The sequence below is a fragment of the Bombina bombina genome, chromosome 5 (genome assembly GCF_027579735.1).
Source record: "Bombina bombina isolate aBomBom1 chromosome 5, aBomBom1.pri, whole genome shotgun sequence".
NCBI lineage: Eukaryota > Metazoa > Chordata > Amphibia > Anura > Bombinatoridae > Bombina > Bombina bombina.
The window spans coordinates 226,243,637-226,262,397 of record NC_069503.1 but is presented as its reverse complement, the minus strand read 5'-3'; the positions used below and the strand labels follow the sequence as shown (position 1 = coordinate 226,262,397).

Genomic DNA, 18,761 nt, shown 5'->3' with positions numbered 1-18,761 from the left:
ATTTTTGAATCCGGTCTCCCCGGATCAGATCAGTCACCCACAGAATGAAGCTCTCCGTCCTCATGTTCTGCAAATTGTGACGCAGTATCAGACATGGCTCTCGTATCATCGGCGCACTCTGTCCTTAACCCAGAGCTATCGCGCTTGCCTCTTAACTCAGGCAAATTAGATAATACTTCTTTCATAACATTAGCCATATCATGCAAAGTGATTTGTAAGGGCCTTGATGTACTTGGCGCCACAATCTCACGCACCTCCTGAGCGGGAGGCGAAGGTACTGACACGTGAGGAGAGTTAGGCGGCATAACTTCCCCCCTCGTTGTCTGGTGATAATTTCTTTACCGGTAAAGACTGACTTTTATTTAAAGTAACATCAATACAATTGGTACACATATTTCTATTGGGCTCCACATTGGCTTTTAAACATAATGAACAAGTAGATTCATCTGTATCAGACATGTTTAAACAGACTAGCAATGAAGGCTAGCAAGCTTGGAAAAAATCTTTCAATAAATTTACAAGCAATAGAAAAAAAACGCTTCAGCGCTTTTAAAACACAAAAAAAACTGTCACAGTTGAAACTAACAATGAACTAATTCAGTTATAGCCAACAAATTTAACAGTAAATGTATGAATTTAGCAGAGGATTGCACCCACTAGCAAACTGATGATTAACCCCTCAATACCCAAAAAACGGATAATCAATTTCAGATTTAACGCTTTTATCACAGTCAAACACACTGTCACCGGTCTGCTGTGACTGATTACCTCCCTCAAAAATGAATTTTGAAGACCCCTGAGCTCTCTGGAGACGTCCTGGATCAAGGAGAAAGAAGCAGGAAGACTGTGCTAGAATTTTAACTGCGCAACAAGGCCGCTAAAAAAAAGGCCCCTCCCACTCATATTACAACAGTGGGAGACCTGTTACAACGGTTTCTATGCAGAAATAAACGTTAGCCATATGGAAAAAAATCATGCCCAAAAAGATTTATCACCAAAGTACCTCACAAAACGAATAACATGCCAGTAAACGTTTTAAAAACAACTTTTCCAGTGTTATGCAAAGTTATCACTAAGCCTGCTACCAGTCGCTTCTACTGCAGTTAAGGCTCATACATTTATTTCAGTATTAACAGTATTTTCTCAGTCAAATTCTAGTCCCTAGAAAATAACTCAACTGCGCATACATTTATCAGCCTGATACCAGTCGCTACTACTGCATTAAAGGCTGTACTTACATCATGGGTAACAGCAGTGTTTTCTTAGTCAATTCCATTCCTAGAAAATATTATACTGCACATACCTCATTTGCGGGGGACCCCGCATGCTATTCCCTTTTCTGAAGTTACCCCACTCCTCAGAATGTGCGAGAACAGCCAGTGGATCTTAGTTACGTCTGCTAAGATCATAGAAAACGCAGGCAGATTTTCTTCTTCTAAATACTGCCTGAGAGAAAAAACCGCACACTCCGGTGCCATTTTAAAATAATAACCTTTTGATTGAAGAATAATTAAGTAAAAAACTCCTATCTCCTCTCACAACCTCCTTTGTTGAGACTTGCAAGAGAATGACTGGATATGACATGTGAGGGGAGGAGCTATATAGCAGCTCTGCTTGGGTGATCCTCTTGCAACTTCCTGTTGGGAAGGAGAATATATCCCATAAGTAATGGATGACCCATGGAACTGAACACACTTAACAAGAGAAAACTGGGCAACTGAGGCAGCGAAAATAGGCCCCGTCCATCTCACTCGATGTCTCACAGCCTACAATAACCACACCAGAGCGGTCTAAAACCTAGCCATGTGGGGTTCATAAACCCATTTAGTGAAGCCATGTGTACCCTCCATTCTTGAAATAAAGTAAAAACGTTTTGCCACAAAAAAACGTTATCTTTAACTCCCAACATAGAAACGTTTGCCCACAACCTCATATCATCAGTGTCAACCATTTTTTTATAGCCCAATAATACAGGTCCAGTAATACCCCTCTCTATGCATTAGGATTACTGCTTACCCTTTCCCTCATGGGGATACTGTCAGCCAATTCTGAAATAACACAGTCTCTCCACAAAAAAATGACTGAACATACCTCAATGCTTGTAGCATGAAAAACGTTCCTCACACTGAAGTTTCTTAAGTACTCCTCAGCCATTCTGTGGGAAGTACTCTGGATCTTAGTAACAACTGCTAAGATCATCAGTCTCCAGGCAGAAGTCTTCATCCATCTGCTGCCTGGGAAAAAATAGCACTCACCGGTACCATTTAAAATAAAAAAAAAGTCTTGCTTGAAGAAAATAAAAACTAACATTTTATCACCTCTTTCACTTTACCCTTCCTATTACTTTGAGTAGGCAAAGAGAATGACTGGGGGGTGGAAGTCAAGGGAGGAGCTATATAGACAGCTCTGCTGTGGTGCTCTTTGCCACTTCCTGTTAGCAGGAGGATAATATCCCACAAGTAAAGGATGAATCCGTGGACTTGTCGTATCTTATAGAAGAAAATACGCTGCAATGTGAACTTTCATGAATTAATACATCAAATAATACATTCACAAATTCATGGAACATAAATAAATAAGAAAAACAACTTCATATGTTGCAAGAAAGTACATGTTGCATAAAGATATATTAGTTATATTGGTTGCTGCTACATTTATACATTAGAGTTGGTGAGCAGTTTACCTACTTACCACACAAAAACAAATTTTGTACACAGTAACAGTATCTGTGCCTCCACTTACAAAATGTGCTGATGGATGAAAAACATTTTAGAATTTGCTTAAAAGAACAGCATTTATACACTATGCCTGGTGACCTTTTTGGTGCGCGATTTTAAAGGTCTATAAAAATAGCAACATTTTAAAAGCACTGCCTATTTTATTTATTTTTAAGAATAACGGAGCCCTGGCTTTTAAAATGTTTTAATTGCATCATAACATCTGAATTATTCAACATATTTATAAAATGCCTTCCCCTGACTCATGAAAAGTGTGCTTAAAACTGCAACAGGTGTTGAGGAGCAAACTAGTAAATTAAATAAAACATACAGGTAAGGTAAGAAAGCACTCCAAATGGACTGGAAAAGGTTTGGATTTCGGAATATTTGCATCTGTAAAATGGGACAGTTTGGAGAGGGGATGGAACCAAGTGTAAACAACAATAGCTTATGTCATTTAGGCAATATTTACATGCAATACAGTTTATATATGTACCCTAAAGGTAGTTTTATATAATTCTGAGGGTACTATGTATACAAAAATATTAAGATAGTACAGTAATCAGAATAGTTATATTTGTTGTTTTAAATAGACTATTCGCATTTTAGAACACAAAAACCAAACTAATGACACAGGCAGAGAAGATTGTGACTTACATGTAGGATAAAAATAGTAATTTCATTTTTAAAAAAATAATTTATTAAAAAGTTTGGATTTCATAATAAGTTTGGATTTGGCATTCCAGATTTGGCAATTTATACCTGTACAACAATCCAAAGATCATTTATAATTTAATTAACTAGTATAAAAACTTACCATCCAATAGGTCTCTTATTTTGTCCAAATAAATTTCAAAATAGGACACCTTTAGAAGAAAAAAAATAGATATATAGATTTATATATAATTATGAAATTATAAATGTATTTTTTTTATTTTTTTAAACTAGCACAAATTCTGCATGTTTTTGTAAAGCTCCTTAAAAACACATTTCTCAAATTTTCAAAACTCTGTCTAAAAGATGTATTACTGCGCTTTGTTTTGTGAATTTTGATAGCTGGTTCCTGTATTAAATAAGCCATTTTTCTTTACAAATTACATCTGGAGGTCAGTGAGCAAGAGCCATAGGTTTCAGGAAATGCATGTTTGTTTTACTTTAAATAGCTTGTATAAATGTTTAACGTTGAAATGCTGCTCTCTTATATACATGATAGAAAAATGCCATGTCCTTTAAAATGTTCTTAAAAGAAAGGGAGTACAAAAAACATTGGTTAGGATGGAACTTCAACAAAAACATCAAGACACCAAAAGAAGAGCCGTAGTAACTTATAAAATGATGTGTAATTTATATATGGTAACTAGTCATATTATTACAACCAGTCTGCTTTTATGTATCTGGTAGCTAACCCACTTTCTACACTAGCAGCTACCCAGTTGACATCACTCACTAATATTGAATACAGAACTGTGTGTGAAGCCTTTTCACAAACTGACTGAACTTAGTATTTAAGCAGTAATATCAGTGTGGCAGGCATCTATGGACAGTAGTTTTAAAAAAAAAAAACTACAGGATGTTAACAATGAAAAATGTTTTTATAGCTTGAAAAGAACATAAAGGACACATAGAAACAAAAACAGATTTTCCAAAAAAATACTGTAAAAAATGACGATTGGGGACTTGCTGGTTAGAAAATAGAATTAAATTAGAAGCAAGACCCTCCATCAGCTGACAATTAATACAATGCTACTGTATCAGCTAAATCAGGGGCTGATCTGATGGCGGGCAAAGTAGGGGCCAAAGCGCAGTATGGCTATATAGTTTTGGGTTCGTTTGGAACTTGTCTGCAGACAGTTTTAAGGCAGCAGTTATAAAATTTATTTAATGACAAGCATATTGTGGACAGTGGAAAGCACTATTATTATAGTATTTTAACATACTGAGAATGTGATATTTTGACAAGTGCTTTTGTTTTGTAGTATGTCACTTTAAGTGTGCTGAAATGTATCAGACTCCGTAATGTGCTACTCTGTCTTTAGTTCATGGCTTTTGAAAACAGATCAGAAATCAGATGAACAAAACTATTTATGCACATGACCTTATTGGAAAATATATACACACACACACACACACACACACACAATAAGAAAAACACCACAAGGGATTTCCTAACGCCTACCATAAAGCACCGACCTACCATAAAAAGAAAAGTTAAAAAAAGAGACTGAGAAAGAGACATTTTGACAACTAAATGCTTTTGTTTTGTAAGGAACTTTGTTGTCCCTTTAAGTGTGCTGCAATTTATGAGACCCTGTAATGTGCCACTCTGTGTTTGGATGCGAGTACAAGCTAATTACATAACCTTGCAAATTCTGTTTTTAAAATGTCAAAAAGAGATGGTACTGTAATAACTATTATTAACACTTATTCCCAAAGCATTTAGATTACTGGTGAATGGCTTTCATTTAACCTTTAAAAGAATAGGAAAGTCAAAATGACAGCATATATATTGTTACTTTAGTTTTTATAAATATAAGGGAACTAGATGTGATTACACTAGGAATATTTTTAATTTAGGATACTTTTTAAAACACAGTGCATATTCTTAAATTTGCAAAAAATTGCAGAAACTTCCTTTCAGGCTTTTCACCTCTTACATGCTTAAACAAGTAAAAGTAGAGGCTTTCTTTTTTTACATTAATTTTTACTTGCTGTTGTATGTTTAAAAATAACAAACATGACTACACCAGTAAAAACGTCCCTTGTTTTAACAATGTTTTTAGTGGAGCAAAAGCTTATGTCACTAATGTTTTACTGCCCTATGCTTTCATGTCATGTCCCTGTTACTAATCTCTCCAAATAAATGAACACTTTACTCCAAAATATTCTGTTGTTCATGTAAAAGAGTAATAGCTTAAAATTTTGATTTTCCCCCAAACATTTACTTGAGAAAGTCATGTTATACCCTGACAAAAAAAATATAGTAAAAAAAGGCCTAAAACCAGGGGGGGGCAGCAGAATTTTGAGTGGCTAGGGCACACACAACCTAAATACGCCACTGAGCTAAATGCATACCCACAAACATTTTGTAAGTTCAAATGTATTTTTTATTTTTTTTATAAGCATGGCTCTATAATAACTTGATTTGGCTTTACAATCCCCAAGGTCATAGATCTATACAGGTTAAAAGAAATATGAGCCACCAAACTTTACATCTTATGGTTTCATAGCTAATCAATTTAAAATAACTGCCAACTGAATTATAGTGATACAGTGTAGATGTAGAAAGAGAGGAAAGGTATATGCATTTATGGTGACATTTAAAATGTATATTATCTAGGACAGAAACCCATAATTTGTATTATGTGGAAAATTACCTTTATATGGAACTCCAAATTTTCATCCATAGAATAAATGTAATTAAATATATCTTGTACAATTCTAGGAATGATGCCCATCATATCCGTGTCATGCAGTTTCCCCTGGTTGGGACAGAAAAAACAAACTTTAAAACTTGCACAGAAAAATATATAAAATTAGTCAAATATTAAATTAATATTTGTTTTAACCTCCATTGTATGCGTTTTACCAGATGATGTCTGTCCATATGCAAATATTGTACCGTTATACCCTTCAAGGACATCTGAATTAAAATAAAAAGGAATAATTTAACCAATAAATAAAACCTCATGACATACAAGGACCAGACATAAAATTATACTTTGCACAGTTCAGTATTAACTAATGCACTTATTAGACTAGGGAAGTATGAGCATTGGAATTGCATGTGGACCATAGATTTCACGTCCCCTTAAAGGGACATTATACGCTAGATTTTTCTTTGCCAAAATGTTTTGTAGATCCATTTATATAGCCTATACAGCTTCTTTTTTTATGTATAGTTTTGCTTATTTTTAAACACTGAGCTAATTTTCAGACTCCTAACCAAGCCCCAAAGTTTTAGGAGAATACTGATGTATACCTACTCCAGCTTGCTCCTGTTTGTGTACAGAGTCTTTTCATATGTAGGGGAAGGGGGGGTTGAAGTGGCTGCTTTTTTTGCTATAGAACCACTTTCAGTGGGTGTTCCAGGTAACCTTTTAAACAGTGCTAAACTAGGAGCTTCTAAGTATGTTTTTAAACAGTTTTATACTGGATTTTTAGATCAGTATCTGTGTATATTATTTATAGTAATGTCTATTACATGCAGATAAATGAATATTGTGGGTAACTTTCCAAAACCACAGGCCCTACTTCACTTCTCACAAACACACACTCTCTTGCTTACAGCAAATTATGTAATATCCCAACTAGTTTAATCTTAGACTGAGTGTCAGACAGGTAATCTGTATTTGCACATGCATAATATGACTAAAAAGCAATATTGCAGTTAATGTAATTTGATAAGGCTGTCTGGATGCCAGATAGACATGTTATATCTGCACATTTATAAAAGGCAGAATATGGGAAGAGATAAATAAGAATTCATCAAGCTCAGAAAAAAAGGATGTAGAACGGCTACTTGCAAACCACCGCATCATTTTTAATGTGTTTCACCCACTTTTAAAAATAAACATAACATTTATGCTTATCTGATAAATTAATTTCCTTTCATTGTGGTGAGAGTCCAAGATTTATCACTCCTGGGAATTATTTTTCCCTACCATTAGGAGGCAGATATCCCACTTCAAAAGAACCTCAGTCTAACATATAGCTGAGCACAAAGAAGGAAAAGTAATAAGAGCAAACAAAATAGAAGCAGGGAAAAAAGGTCAGCAAAAAAAAAGGATAAATACGGATGAGGTCTCAAAGATTCTCACCACCTTGAAATAAATTACTTTATCAGGTAGGAAATTAGCTTTTCTTTCATATAGGTGGTGAGAGTCCACGATCCATTACTCCTGGGATCTAATACCAAAGCTGTAGAGTCTAGAGTAATAAAGGGTGGGATCTAAAAAAAAGCATCTTTTCACTGAAGCTAAATCCACAACCCCGAGAACCTAAAAAATGCCATTTAGAAATAACAGGCAAAAACAAATTAACCTGAAACCACTGTCTGAAGGACATCCTACCAAAGGCTGCCTCAGAAGAGGCAAAAACATCAAAATGGTAGAAAAAAATATATATATGAAAAAACGACCAAGTAGGTGCCTCGCAAATTGGTCCACTGATAAAACATTATAAAAAGCCCAAGTGGCGGCAAATGATTTGGTAGAATGAGCAGAAATCCATCTAGGTAAAGATTGTCCTGCCTCTAAGAAAGCTATATGAATCAGAAGCCTCAACGAGAAGCCAGCAGAAATGTTCTGCCCTTTCATAGAACTAGCAAAAGGAGCATTGTGCGTAAGCTTGAAACCGCATGTTTATGTTGGATGCAATGCCTAGCTACTGGTTGTTCTGATTCACCAGTGCGTAGGGCCTCCCGTATAGCACACCGGTGGTTTGCCATACGCTCGCGGAAGGATGTTACAGTTTTGCCGATGTATACACTGGAACATGGGCAAATAATCATGTATACTACATATACGCTGGTGCAGGTAAGGCGATGTAGTATACATGATTATTTGCCCATGTTCCAACATAAACATGCGGTTTCAAGCTTACGCACAATGCTCATAGATCATATACCCCCACTCCCAAGGGGAGGTGACAGGGGGAACCTGTTACTACAATGCGAAACCAAGTGGATCTACAGGCTAAATACCATCTCTCCATGTGGCCTCAATACCTCACTGGACTTCAGCCCTTTCTACTAGATAAATTCTGTTCTTGCAACATAATCTGAGCATACAGATTTGTCCTGCTATAACGTATGGGTCTTAAAAATGGACATATAACCATTTCTCATATATTGTTCCTATGTTTCTACCATAATACTAGTAGGCATGAATGCGCGCTAGTATTTAACCTTATATGTAAATTAAAGTAGTTTATTGTCACTATGACATCAAATGTTTTCTTGATACTTTTCATGCATTATGATATGGATACAATGTTATATTGATGCTCCTTTCTAGCACATTTTTGAATTTTATACACTATGTTTTTTACGCACTTTGTTTTTAGTATTATTCGCTGTGAGTGTTGCGCTGATTTAGACATCGTCTTTGTCCTATAGTTTGGAGACTTGCGGTATTTTGCCCCATTATAATTAGTATGGGGAACTCCGTCAATATGTGTAATCGGCGACACACTCGATATGCAAATATATCTATTGGTCTAATGCACATCCGCAGAGTAACCGTGTATAGTTTACATGTTGCCATGGCAACGTCGGCCCTACGATCTCACAGGGCGCACAGATCAGCGCTCCCCGATGACGTCAGACGCCGATTTTACACACGATGAACTGGAGGCATGTGCTATATTCCAGCAGTATTTAAAGGGAAATTCAACACTTAGTGTAACAGGTTTTTATATAGTAAATTAAGAAACGGAGGTCCGCCTACACTATACCCCTCCTCCCTTGCCGCCTTCCTTCTGTCCTAATCAGCGGCGCTAACTACTCTAATACCCGGTCAATATGGATGCCGAACTCCCCCCACTATTACGTAGCTGCCTTCTTCTTAAACTGATAAGCAAATCAGAATCCAGTCCTCGGACTGAAATTGCACGCGCGTGCAATTTCAGTCCGAGGACTGGATTCTGATTTGCTTATCAGTTTAAGAAGAAGGCAGCTACGTTATAGTGGGGGGAGTTAGGCATCCATATTGACCGGGTATTAGAGTAGTTAGCGCCGCTGATTAGGACAGAAGCAAGGCGGCAAGGGAGGAGGGGTATAGTGTAGGCGGACCTCCGTTTCTTAATTTACTATATAAAAACCTGTTACACTAAGTGTTGAATGTCCCTTTAAGAGGTGATTTGGGGTAAGTTTGGTATGAAGCTTTTTAATATTTTGATACATTTGATAAAGGCACAATGTTGTGCCGAAATGTCATGGTATTATTATCGTTTTAATGGATTGAATAAAGGATTACCTTTTATAAAGACCAGTGATTGCCTGTGTTCTTGGAGAGGATACGAATTGGCTTGCAGTGCACCTTGGCAGTTGAATTGGTGTAAGATTGTGCTGTCCTCTATCTGGACTATATATATATATATATATATATATATATATATATATATTATATATATATATATATATATATATATATATACACACACACACACACACACAGGGAGTGCAGAATTATTAGGCAAGTTGTATTTTTGAGGATTAATTTTATTATTGAACAACAACCATGTTCTCAATGAACCCAAAAAACTCATTAATATCAAAGCTGAATAGTTTTGGAAGTAGTTTTTAGTTTGTTTTTAGTTATAGCTATTTTAGGGGGATATCTGTGTGTGCAGGTGACTATTACTGTGCATAATTATTAGGCAACTTAACAAAAAACAAATATATACCCATTTCAATTATTTATTTTTACCAGTGAAACCAATATAACATCTCAACATTCACAAATATACATTTCTGACATTCAAAAAAAAACAAAAACAAATCAGCAACCTTTCTTTGCAAGGACACTCAAAAGCCTGCCATCCATGGATTCTGTCAGTGTTTTGATCTGTTCACCATCAACATTGCGTGCAGCAGCAACCACAGCCTCCAAGACACTGTTCAGAGAGGTGTACTGTTTTCCCTCCTTGTAAATCTCACATTTGATGATGGACCACAGGTTCTCAATGGGGTTCAGATCAGGTGAACAAGGAGGCCATGTCATTAGATTTTCTTCTTTTATACCCTTTCTTGCCAGCCACGCTGTGGAGTACTTGGACGCGTGTGATGGAGCATTGTCCTGCATGAAAATCATGTTTTTCTTGAAGGATGCAGACTTCTTCCTGTACCACTGCTTGAAGGTGGTGTCTTCCAGAAACTGGCAGTAGGACTGGGAGTTGACCTTGACTCCATCCTCAACCCAAAAAGGCCCCACAAGCTCATCTTTGATGATACCAGCCCAAACCAGTACTCCACCTCCACCTTGCTGGCGTCTGAGTCATACTGGAGCTCTCTGCCCTTTACCAATCCAGCCACGGGCCCATCCATCTGGCCCATCAAGACTCACTCTCATTTCATCAGTCCATAAAACCTTAGAAAAATCAGTCTTGAGATATTTCTTGGCCCAGTCTTGACGTTTCAGCTTGTGTGTCTTGTTCAGTGGTGGTCATCTTTCACCCTTTCTTACCTTGGCCATGTCTCTGAGTATTGCACACCTTGTGCTTTTGGGCACTCCAGTGATGTTGCAGCTCTGAAATATGGCCAAACTGGTGGCAAGTGGCATCTTGGCAGCTGAATGCTTGACTTTTCTCAGTTCATGGGCAGTTATTTTGCGCCTTGGTTTTTCCACACGCTTCTTGCGACCCTGCTGACTATTTTGAATGAAACGCTTGATTGTTCGATGATCACGCTTCAGAAGCTTTTCAATTTTAAGAGTGCTGCATCCCTCTGCAAGATATCTCACTATTTTTGACTTTTCTGAGCCTGTCAAGTCCTTCTTTTGACCCATTTTGCGAAAGGAAAGGAAGTTGCCTAATAATTATGCACACCTGATATAGGGTGTTGATGTCATTAGACCACACCCCTTCTCATTAGAGAGATGCACATCACCTAATATGCTTAATTGGTAGTAGGCTTTCGAGCCTATACAGCTTGGAGTAAGACAACATGCATAAAGAGGATGATGTGGTCAAAATACTCATTTGCCTAATAATTCTGCTGTGTGTGTGTGTGTGTATGTATGTGTATATATATATATATATATATATATATATATATATATATATATATATATATATATATATATATATATATATATATATATATATATATATATATATATATATATATATATATATTTTTTTTTTTTTTTTATTATTTTTTTTTTAAGATCCCTGGACCTAGTTACTGGGAAATTTAAGATTCAACTGAGAAGCCATCAGAACTCTCTCTGGGTGACCCCAAAGATCTATTATCCATTGAACGAAGCCAGATGAAGATCGAAGTCTTCCAGGAGGAAAGACAGACTGAGAAAAACTGCTTCCCAGCTGTCCAATCCTTGAAGAAAGAACAGCAGAAATCAGACTGCAAATGATTTCCTTGCAAAAGCTATCTGCATAACTAAAGAACTGAAAGTCCCCCCCGTCCGTCCGTCCCCCCCGATGGTAGACGTAAGCTACAAATGAAACATTGTTTAACTGAAAAACAGATAAAAGGATTCCCTTTTCAACAGAGGCCAACCCTGAAGGGCCCTGAATATTGCAGTTCTGAAATATGAATAAGTAAACTTGCCTCACAAGGACACTAAATTCCTTGTGCCTTCTGAGATCGCCAGACGGCACCCCATCTAAAAATACTTGCATCTGTAGAGATCACAGACCAAGGAGGATGAATAAAAGAAGCCCCCTGTATAAAGAGCTAATAGTTTAGCCGCCAAGACAGAAACAGCCTTGTTTTGGAATGTAAACATGTCCTCTTAGACAACCTGCAAGCCTGCATCACTGGCAAGATATACAAAACTGAAGAGGGCTCATATGGAAGCGAGCCAAGGAAATAGTATCCTTAAGCATAAAACCTGACAACTCCATGCAAAGAGCAACTGAAGAAAGAGACAAAGACTGAAGGTTCTAACAGGCAAACACCAGCTTCAACCTTTCTTTGCTCAATCTAAGAAAGTCTCTTAGAAACTGAATCTATTTGAACCCCCAGAAAAGCAAACTTTATATGGAGGTACCAATATATTGTACGGAAAAATGACTTTCCAACCATGTTGTTAAAGAAAACAAAGATTTCATCCAGGTCAGGATACCCTCAAACCTGATTACAGATAAGAGGGTATCCAAAACCTTTAAGAATATTCTGAGAGCCGTAGCCAGACCAAAAGAGCAACAAACTGAAAATGTTCATCCAAAAAAGCAAATTGACCTCGCAGAATAGTCTGAATAGTTTCCATTTCAAAAATAGGAACTTGAGAAACCTGCTCAGCATTTCTAGATCAGAATTTACCTGAAAGCTCAATCCTTCCTTGAAGCAATAAATAGAATGGAGTTCCCTTCTACCTGAGCCTTTACAGGGTTTCTAAGAACATTGGAATAACAAAAACCTTCTATTGGGAGGCCTTGATCTAAAACCTATTCAATATCCTTCAGACTACATTAAGAACCCAATGAACATAAACAGACTAAATCCAAGCTTTCTGAAAGAGGCATAACCTAACCCCCTACAAGAGCCTCTGGATCGGGGCCACACCAACATGCAGACTTGGATGGAGATTGAGATGAAGATTTCTTGGACTGCACAGACATGTTACAGATAAATGAATGGGCACTCACCCTGTCAGCATTCTCCATAGCATATAGATTGCTTGCAGGAATAGATGTGTACAAAGACACCACGTCAATTGTTACAAAGTGGTATTCATCATTCCATTTTATTTTTTCTACCTGTCTTATCAAATCAGTTGTGTCCTGCACAAAACTTTTCAAATTCTTCACAAGAGGTTGCAAATATACATCAATAGATTCCAAAGATACAAGGAGTCCCACAGAGACCCTGACTTGTTTATATACATTACATACTGAAAGAAAAATGAAACAATCTTACCGGAATCTACGCCGTGGAACAGGAACACGGCCCTTCAAGTGTGACAGATAGTAGCATCGCTTCTGACATGGACTAGAGTGAAGAAAGCAGGCAGCAAAACTCGTCAACGCTGATTGCTTATGGGAGCTGTTAATATGAGTCGGGATGGTTTCGCAGAAAGACACTGCCTGCATCTCCGGACTCCAACTTTGATCCATGCTCTCACAGAGGCTGACAGGACTACATAAAACTCCAGTCCCATTCCGAAGAGTAATACCCTCCATAAGAGACTAAACCAAATCTTCCAAAACTTCTCTGCCAACCTCCTGTGTCGAAAGGCAAAGAATGACTGGGGGATAAGGGAAGTGGGGGAGGTATTTAAGCCTTTGGCTGGGTGTCTTTGCCTCCTCCTGGTGGCCAGGTTCTGTATTTCCCAAAAGTAATGATTGCCGCTGTGGACTCTCCCCATTTAAGAAGAAAATTGGATACTGTAATATATAAGAAAGGACACATATTAACGTCAGATTTACATACTAAAGAAACTGATAGAAATAAGTTGTTGCACTACACTAGTTTTCATCCTAGGAGACTTAGACTCTATACCCAAAAGCCAACTACTTAAGAGTCCAAAGAATTTTTCAGAGAGGAAAATAATGTAAATCAGACTCAAGGAAATACAACAACAATTTGTTAAAAGGAGATATCCCAAACAATTGCTTGAACAAAAGATGAGTGAAATTAAAGAAGGAAGTTTGAGGCAAAAGACCAAGAAAGAGTGACCGTATGGTATTTGTCACACAATACAGTCCCGTAAGCAAAAATATCAATCATATAATAAACAAACATTGGAATATACTACATGATTGCAATGAGGATATTTTGTCCTTTAAAGTACCACCACACACTGCACATAGAAGGGTCAAAAATTTGAGAGACCATTTGGTGAGTTCTGACATAGGCCCAAAAGCAGGTCCTGTAGATACTCATATGGAAAAGAAAGTCACAGGTAGTTATCCCTGCCTATGTTGTGCCAGTTGCAGTTCTATCATCAAAGGAGATATAATTTTACCATCCTCACAATGTGAGAAAGTATAAAATCAATGGCTTCTATAAGTGTGAATCTAAGTTGGTTATTTACCTCATCAAGTGTCCATGTTCCTTAATCTATTTGGGGGAAACCACTAGAAAAATCAAGGATAGATTAAGTCAGCATAGATCCAACATAAGATGTAGCAACCTTGAGGCCCCCCTGTCAATACATTTTATAGAAAAGAGACACCAAATTAGCCAGCTAAGGAGGCAGGTAATTGATCATGTGGGGCCACAAAGAAATGGAATGAATAGGGAAAATTCACTGCAACAACAGAATTTATGCTTACCTGATAAATTACTTTCTCCAACGGTGTTTCCGGTCCACGGCGTCATCCATTACTTGTGGGATATTCTCCTCCCCTACAGGGAATGGCAAGGAGAGCACACAGCAAGAGCTGTCCATATAGTCCCCCCTCTGGCTCTGCCCCCCAGTCATTCGACCGACGGTTAGGAGAAAAAGGAAAAACTATAGGGTGCCGTGGTGACTGTAGTGTATAGAGAAAGAAATTTTTCAAACCTGATTAAAAAACCAGGGCGGGCCGTGGACCAGACACACCATTGGAGAAAGTAATTTATCAGGTAAGCATAAATTCTGTTTTCTCCAACATTGGTGTGTCCGGTCCACGGCGTCATCCATTACTTGTGGGAACCAATGCCAAAGCTTTAGGACACGGATGAAGGGAGGGAGCAAATCAGGTTACCTAAATAGAAGGCACCACGGCTTGCAAAACCTTTCTACCAAAAATAGCCCCCGAAGAAGCATAAGTATCAAATTTGTAGAATTTGGCAAAAGTGTGCAGAGAAGACCAAGTCTCTGCCTTACATATCTGATCAACAGAAGCCACGTTCTTGAAGGCTCATGGGAAGCCACAGCCCTAGTAGAGTGAGCTGTGATTCGTTCAGGAGGCTGCCGTCCGGCAGTCTCATAAGCCAATCGGATAATTCTTTTCTGCCCGAAAGAGAGGTAGCAGTAGCTTTTTGTCCTCTCCTCTTACCAGAGGAAACAACAAACAAAGATGAGGTTTGTCTAAAATCCTTTGTTGCTTCTAAATAGGACTTTAAAGCACGAACTACATCTAAATTGTGTAACAAACATTCCTTCTTTGAAACTGGATTCGGACACAGAGAAGAAACAACTATTCCCTGGTTAATATTCTTGTTGGAACAACTTTCGGAAGAAAACCAGGCTTAGTACGCAAAACAACCTTATCTGAATGGAACACAAGATAGGGTGGATCACACTGCAAAGCAGATAATTCAGAAACTCTTCTAGCAGAAAAAATAGCAACCAAAACAGAACTTTCCAAGATAGTAATTTGGTATCTATGGAATGTAAAGGTTCAAACGGAACCCCTTGAAGAACTGAAGGAACTAAATTTAGACTCCAAGGAGGAGTCATGGGTCTGTAAACAGGCTTGATTCTGACAAAAGCCTGTACAAAAGCTTGTACCTCTGGCACAGCTGCCAGTCGTTTGTGTAACAAAACGGATAAAGCAGAAATCTGTCCTTTTAGAGAACTCACTGACAACCCTTTATCCAAACCTTCTTGGAGAAAGGAGAGAATCTTAGGAATTTTAATCTTACTCCAGGAGAATCCCTTGGATTCACACCAACAGATATATTTTTTCCATATTTTATGGTAAATCTTTCTAGTCACAGGTTATCTGGCTTGAACCAGAGTATCTATCACTGAATTTGAAAACCTACGCTTGGAAAAATCAAGCGTTCAATTTCCAAGCAGTCAGCTGCAGAGAGACTAGATTTGGATGTTCGAATGGACCTTGTACTAGAAGATCCTGTCTCAAAGGTAGCTTCCATGGTGGAGCCGATGACATATTCACCAGGTCTGCATACCAAGTCCTGCGCGGCCACGCAGGAGCTATCAGAATCACTGAGGCCTTCTCCTGTTTGATCCTGGCTACGAGCCTGGGAAGGAGAGGGAACGGTGGAAACGCATAAGCTAGGTTGAACGACCAAGGCGCCACTAATGCATCCACTAGAGTCGCCTTGGGATCCCTGGATCTGGACCCGTAGCAAGGAACCTTGAAGTTCTGACGAGACGCCATCAGATCCATGTCTGGAATGCCCCATAATTGAGTCAACTGGGCAAAAACCTCCGGGTGGAGTTCCCACTCCCCCGGATGGAAAGTCTGACGACTCAGATAATCCGCCTCCCAGTTGTCTACTCCTGGGATGTGAATTGCAGATAGATGGCAGGAGTGATCCTCCGCCCATTTGATGATCTTGGATACCTCTCTCATCGCCAAGGAACTCTTTGTTCCTCCCTGATGGTTGATGTAAGCTACAGTCGTCATGTTGTCTGACTGGAATCTTAAGAATCCGGCCTTCGCTAGTTGAGGCCAAGCCCGGAGAGTATTGAATATCGCTCTCAGTTCCAGGATGTTTATCGGGAGAAGACACTCTTCTCGAGACCATAGACCCTGAGCTTTCAGGGAATCCCAGACCGCGCCCCAGCCTAATAGACTGGCATCGGTCGTGACAATGACCCACTCTGGTCTGCGGAAACTCATTCCCTGAGACAGGTGATCCTGGGTCAACCACCAACGGAGCAAGTCTCTGGTCATCTGGTCTACTTGAATCTGTGGAGACAAGTCTGCATAATCCCCATTCCACTGATTGAGCATGCACAGTTGTAATGATCTTAGATGAATTCGAGCAAAAAGAACTATGTCCATTGCTGCAACCATCAATCCTACTACTTCCATGCACTGAGCTATGGAAGGCTGCAGAATAGAGTGAAAAACTTGACAAGCGTTTAGAAGCTTTGACTTTCTGACTTCTGTCAGGAAGATCTTAATTTCTAAAGAATCTATTATTGTTCCCAAAAATAGAACTCTTGTTGACGGAGACAGGGAACTCTTTTCTACATTCACCTTCCCCCCGTGAGATCTGAGAAAGGCTAGAACAATGTCTGTATGAGCCTTTGCCTTGGAAAGAGACGACGCTTTAATTAGAATGTCGTCTAGATAAGGTGCCACTGCAATGCCCCTTGGTCTTAGAACCGCCAGAAGGGACCCTAGCACTTTTGTTAAAATTCTGGGAGCAGTGGCTAACCCGAATGGAAGAGCCACGAACTGATAATGTTTGTCCAGAAAGGCGAACCTTAGGAACTGATGATGATCTTTGTGGATAGGAATATGTATTTGGACGCATCCTTTAAATCCACGGTAGTCATCTATTGACCCTCCTGGATTGTAATGGTTTCCATCTTGAACGATGGAACTCTGAGAAATTTGTTTAGAATCTTTAAATCCAGAATTGGTCTGAAAGTTCCCTCTTTTTTTGGGAACTACAAACAGGTTTGAGTAAAACCCCTGACCTTGTTCCACAGTTGGAACAGAGTGTATCACTCCCACTTTACTATGGCTCCTACGCAGTGTAAGAATGCCTGTCTCTTCATCTGGTCTGAAGATAAGCGAGACATGTGGAACCTTCCCTTTGGAGGAAGTTCCTTTCTAGAAGATATCCCAAAGAGACTATTCTAGTGTCTAGGGATCCGGAACATCTCTTACCCAAGCCTGAGCAAAAAGAGAGAGTCTGCCCCCTACTAGATCCGGTTCCGGATCGGGGCTACCCCTTCATGCTGTCTTGGTAGCAGCAGCAGGCTTTTTGGCCTGTTTACCCTAGTTCCAACCTTGCAATGTTTTCCTTGCTGGTTTAGGTTGGGAAGTGTTGCCTTCTTGTCTGGAGGCCGCAGAGTTAGGAATTGGACCGTTCCTGAAATTGCGAAAGGAACGAAAATTAGATTTGTTCTTAGCCTTAAAAGGCCTATCTTGTGGAAGGGCATGTCCCTTTCCACCAGTAATGTCAGAAATAATCTCTTTCAATTCCGGCCCGAATAGGGTCTTACCCTTGAAAGGAATATTAAGCAATTTATTCTTGGACGACACATTCGCCGACCAGGATTTTAGCCAAAGCGCTCTGCGCGCCACTATAGCAAACCCTGCACTTTTTGCCGCTAACTTAGCAATAGAAAAGCGGCATCCAAAATAAATGAATTAGCCAACTTAAGTGCGTGAATTCTGTCCATGACTTCATCATATGGAGTCTCCCTTTGAAGCGAATTTTCCAGTTCCTCGAACCCAAATACGCTGCAGTAGTGACAGGAATAATGCACGAGATTGGTTGAAGACCTGCTGAATAAATTCTTTTTTAACAGTCCTAATCTTTTATTCATAGGATCTTTGAAAGCGCAACTGTCCTCAATAGGAATAGTTGTGCGCTTAGCTAACATTGAAACCGCCCCCCTCAACCTTAGGAACCGTTTGCCATGTGTCCTTTCTGGGGTCGACAATGGGGAACATTTTCTTGAATATAGGAGGTGGAACAAAAAGGTATACCTGGCTTTTCCCACT

At 38.9% G+C, this 18,761-nt stretch overlaps 1 protein-coding gene across 1 annotated transcript in view; it reads right to left on the bottom strand.

The window, feature by feature from the left end:
* The window catches only part of KIF5B (kinesin family member 5B), a 346,765-nt gene that overhangs the window by 242,209 nt on the left and 85,795 nt on the right, over positions 1-18,761 (bottom strand). Inside the window, exons 3-5 of the mRNA XM_053713860.1 lie at positions 6,284-6,357; positions 6,092-6,196; positions 3,535-3,583 (exon numbers count right to left, since the gene is read on the bottom strand). Coding sequence (XP_053569835.1) covers positions 3,535-3,583; positions 6,092-6,196; positions 6,284-6,357 — 228 coding nt within the window. The remainder of the gene's footprint in view (positions 1-3,534; positions 3,584-6,091; positions 6,197-6,283; positions 6,358-18,761) is intronic.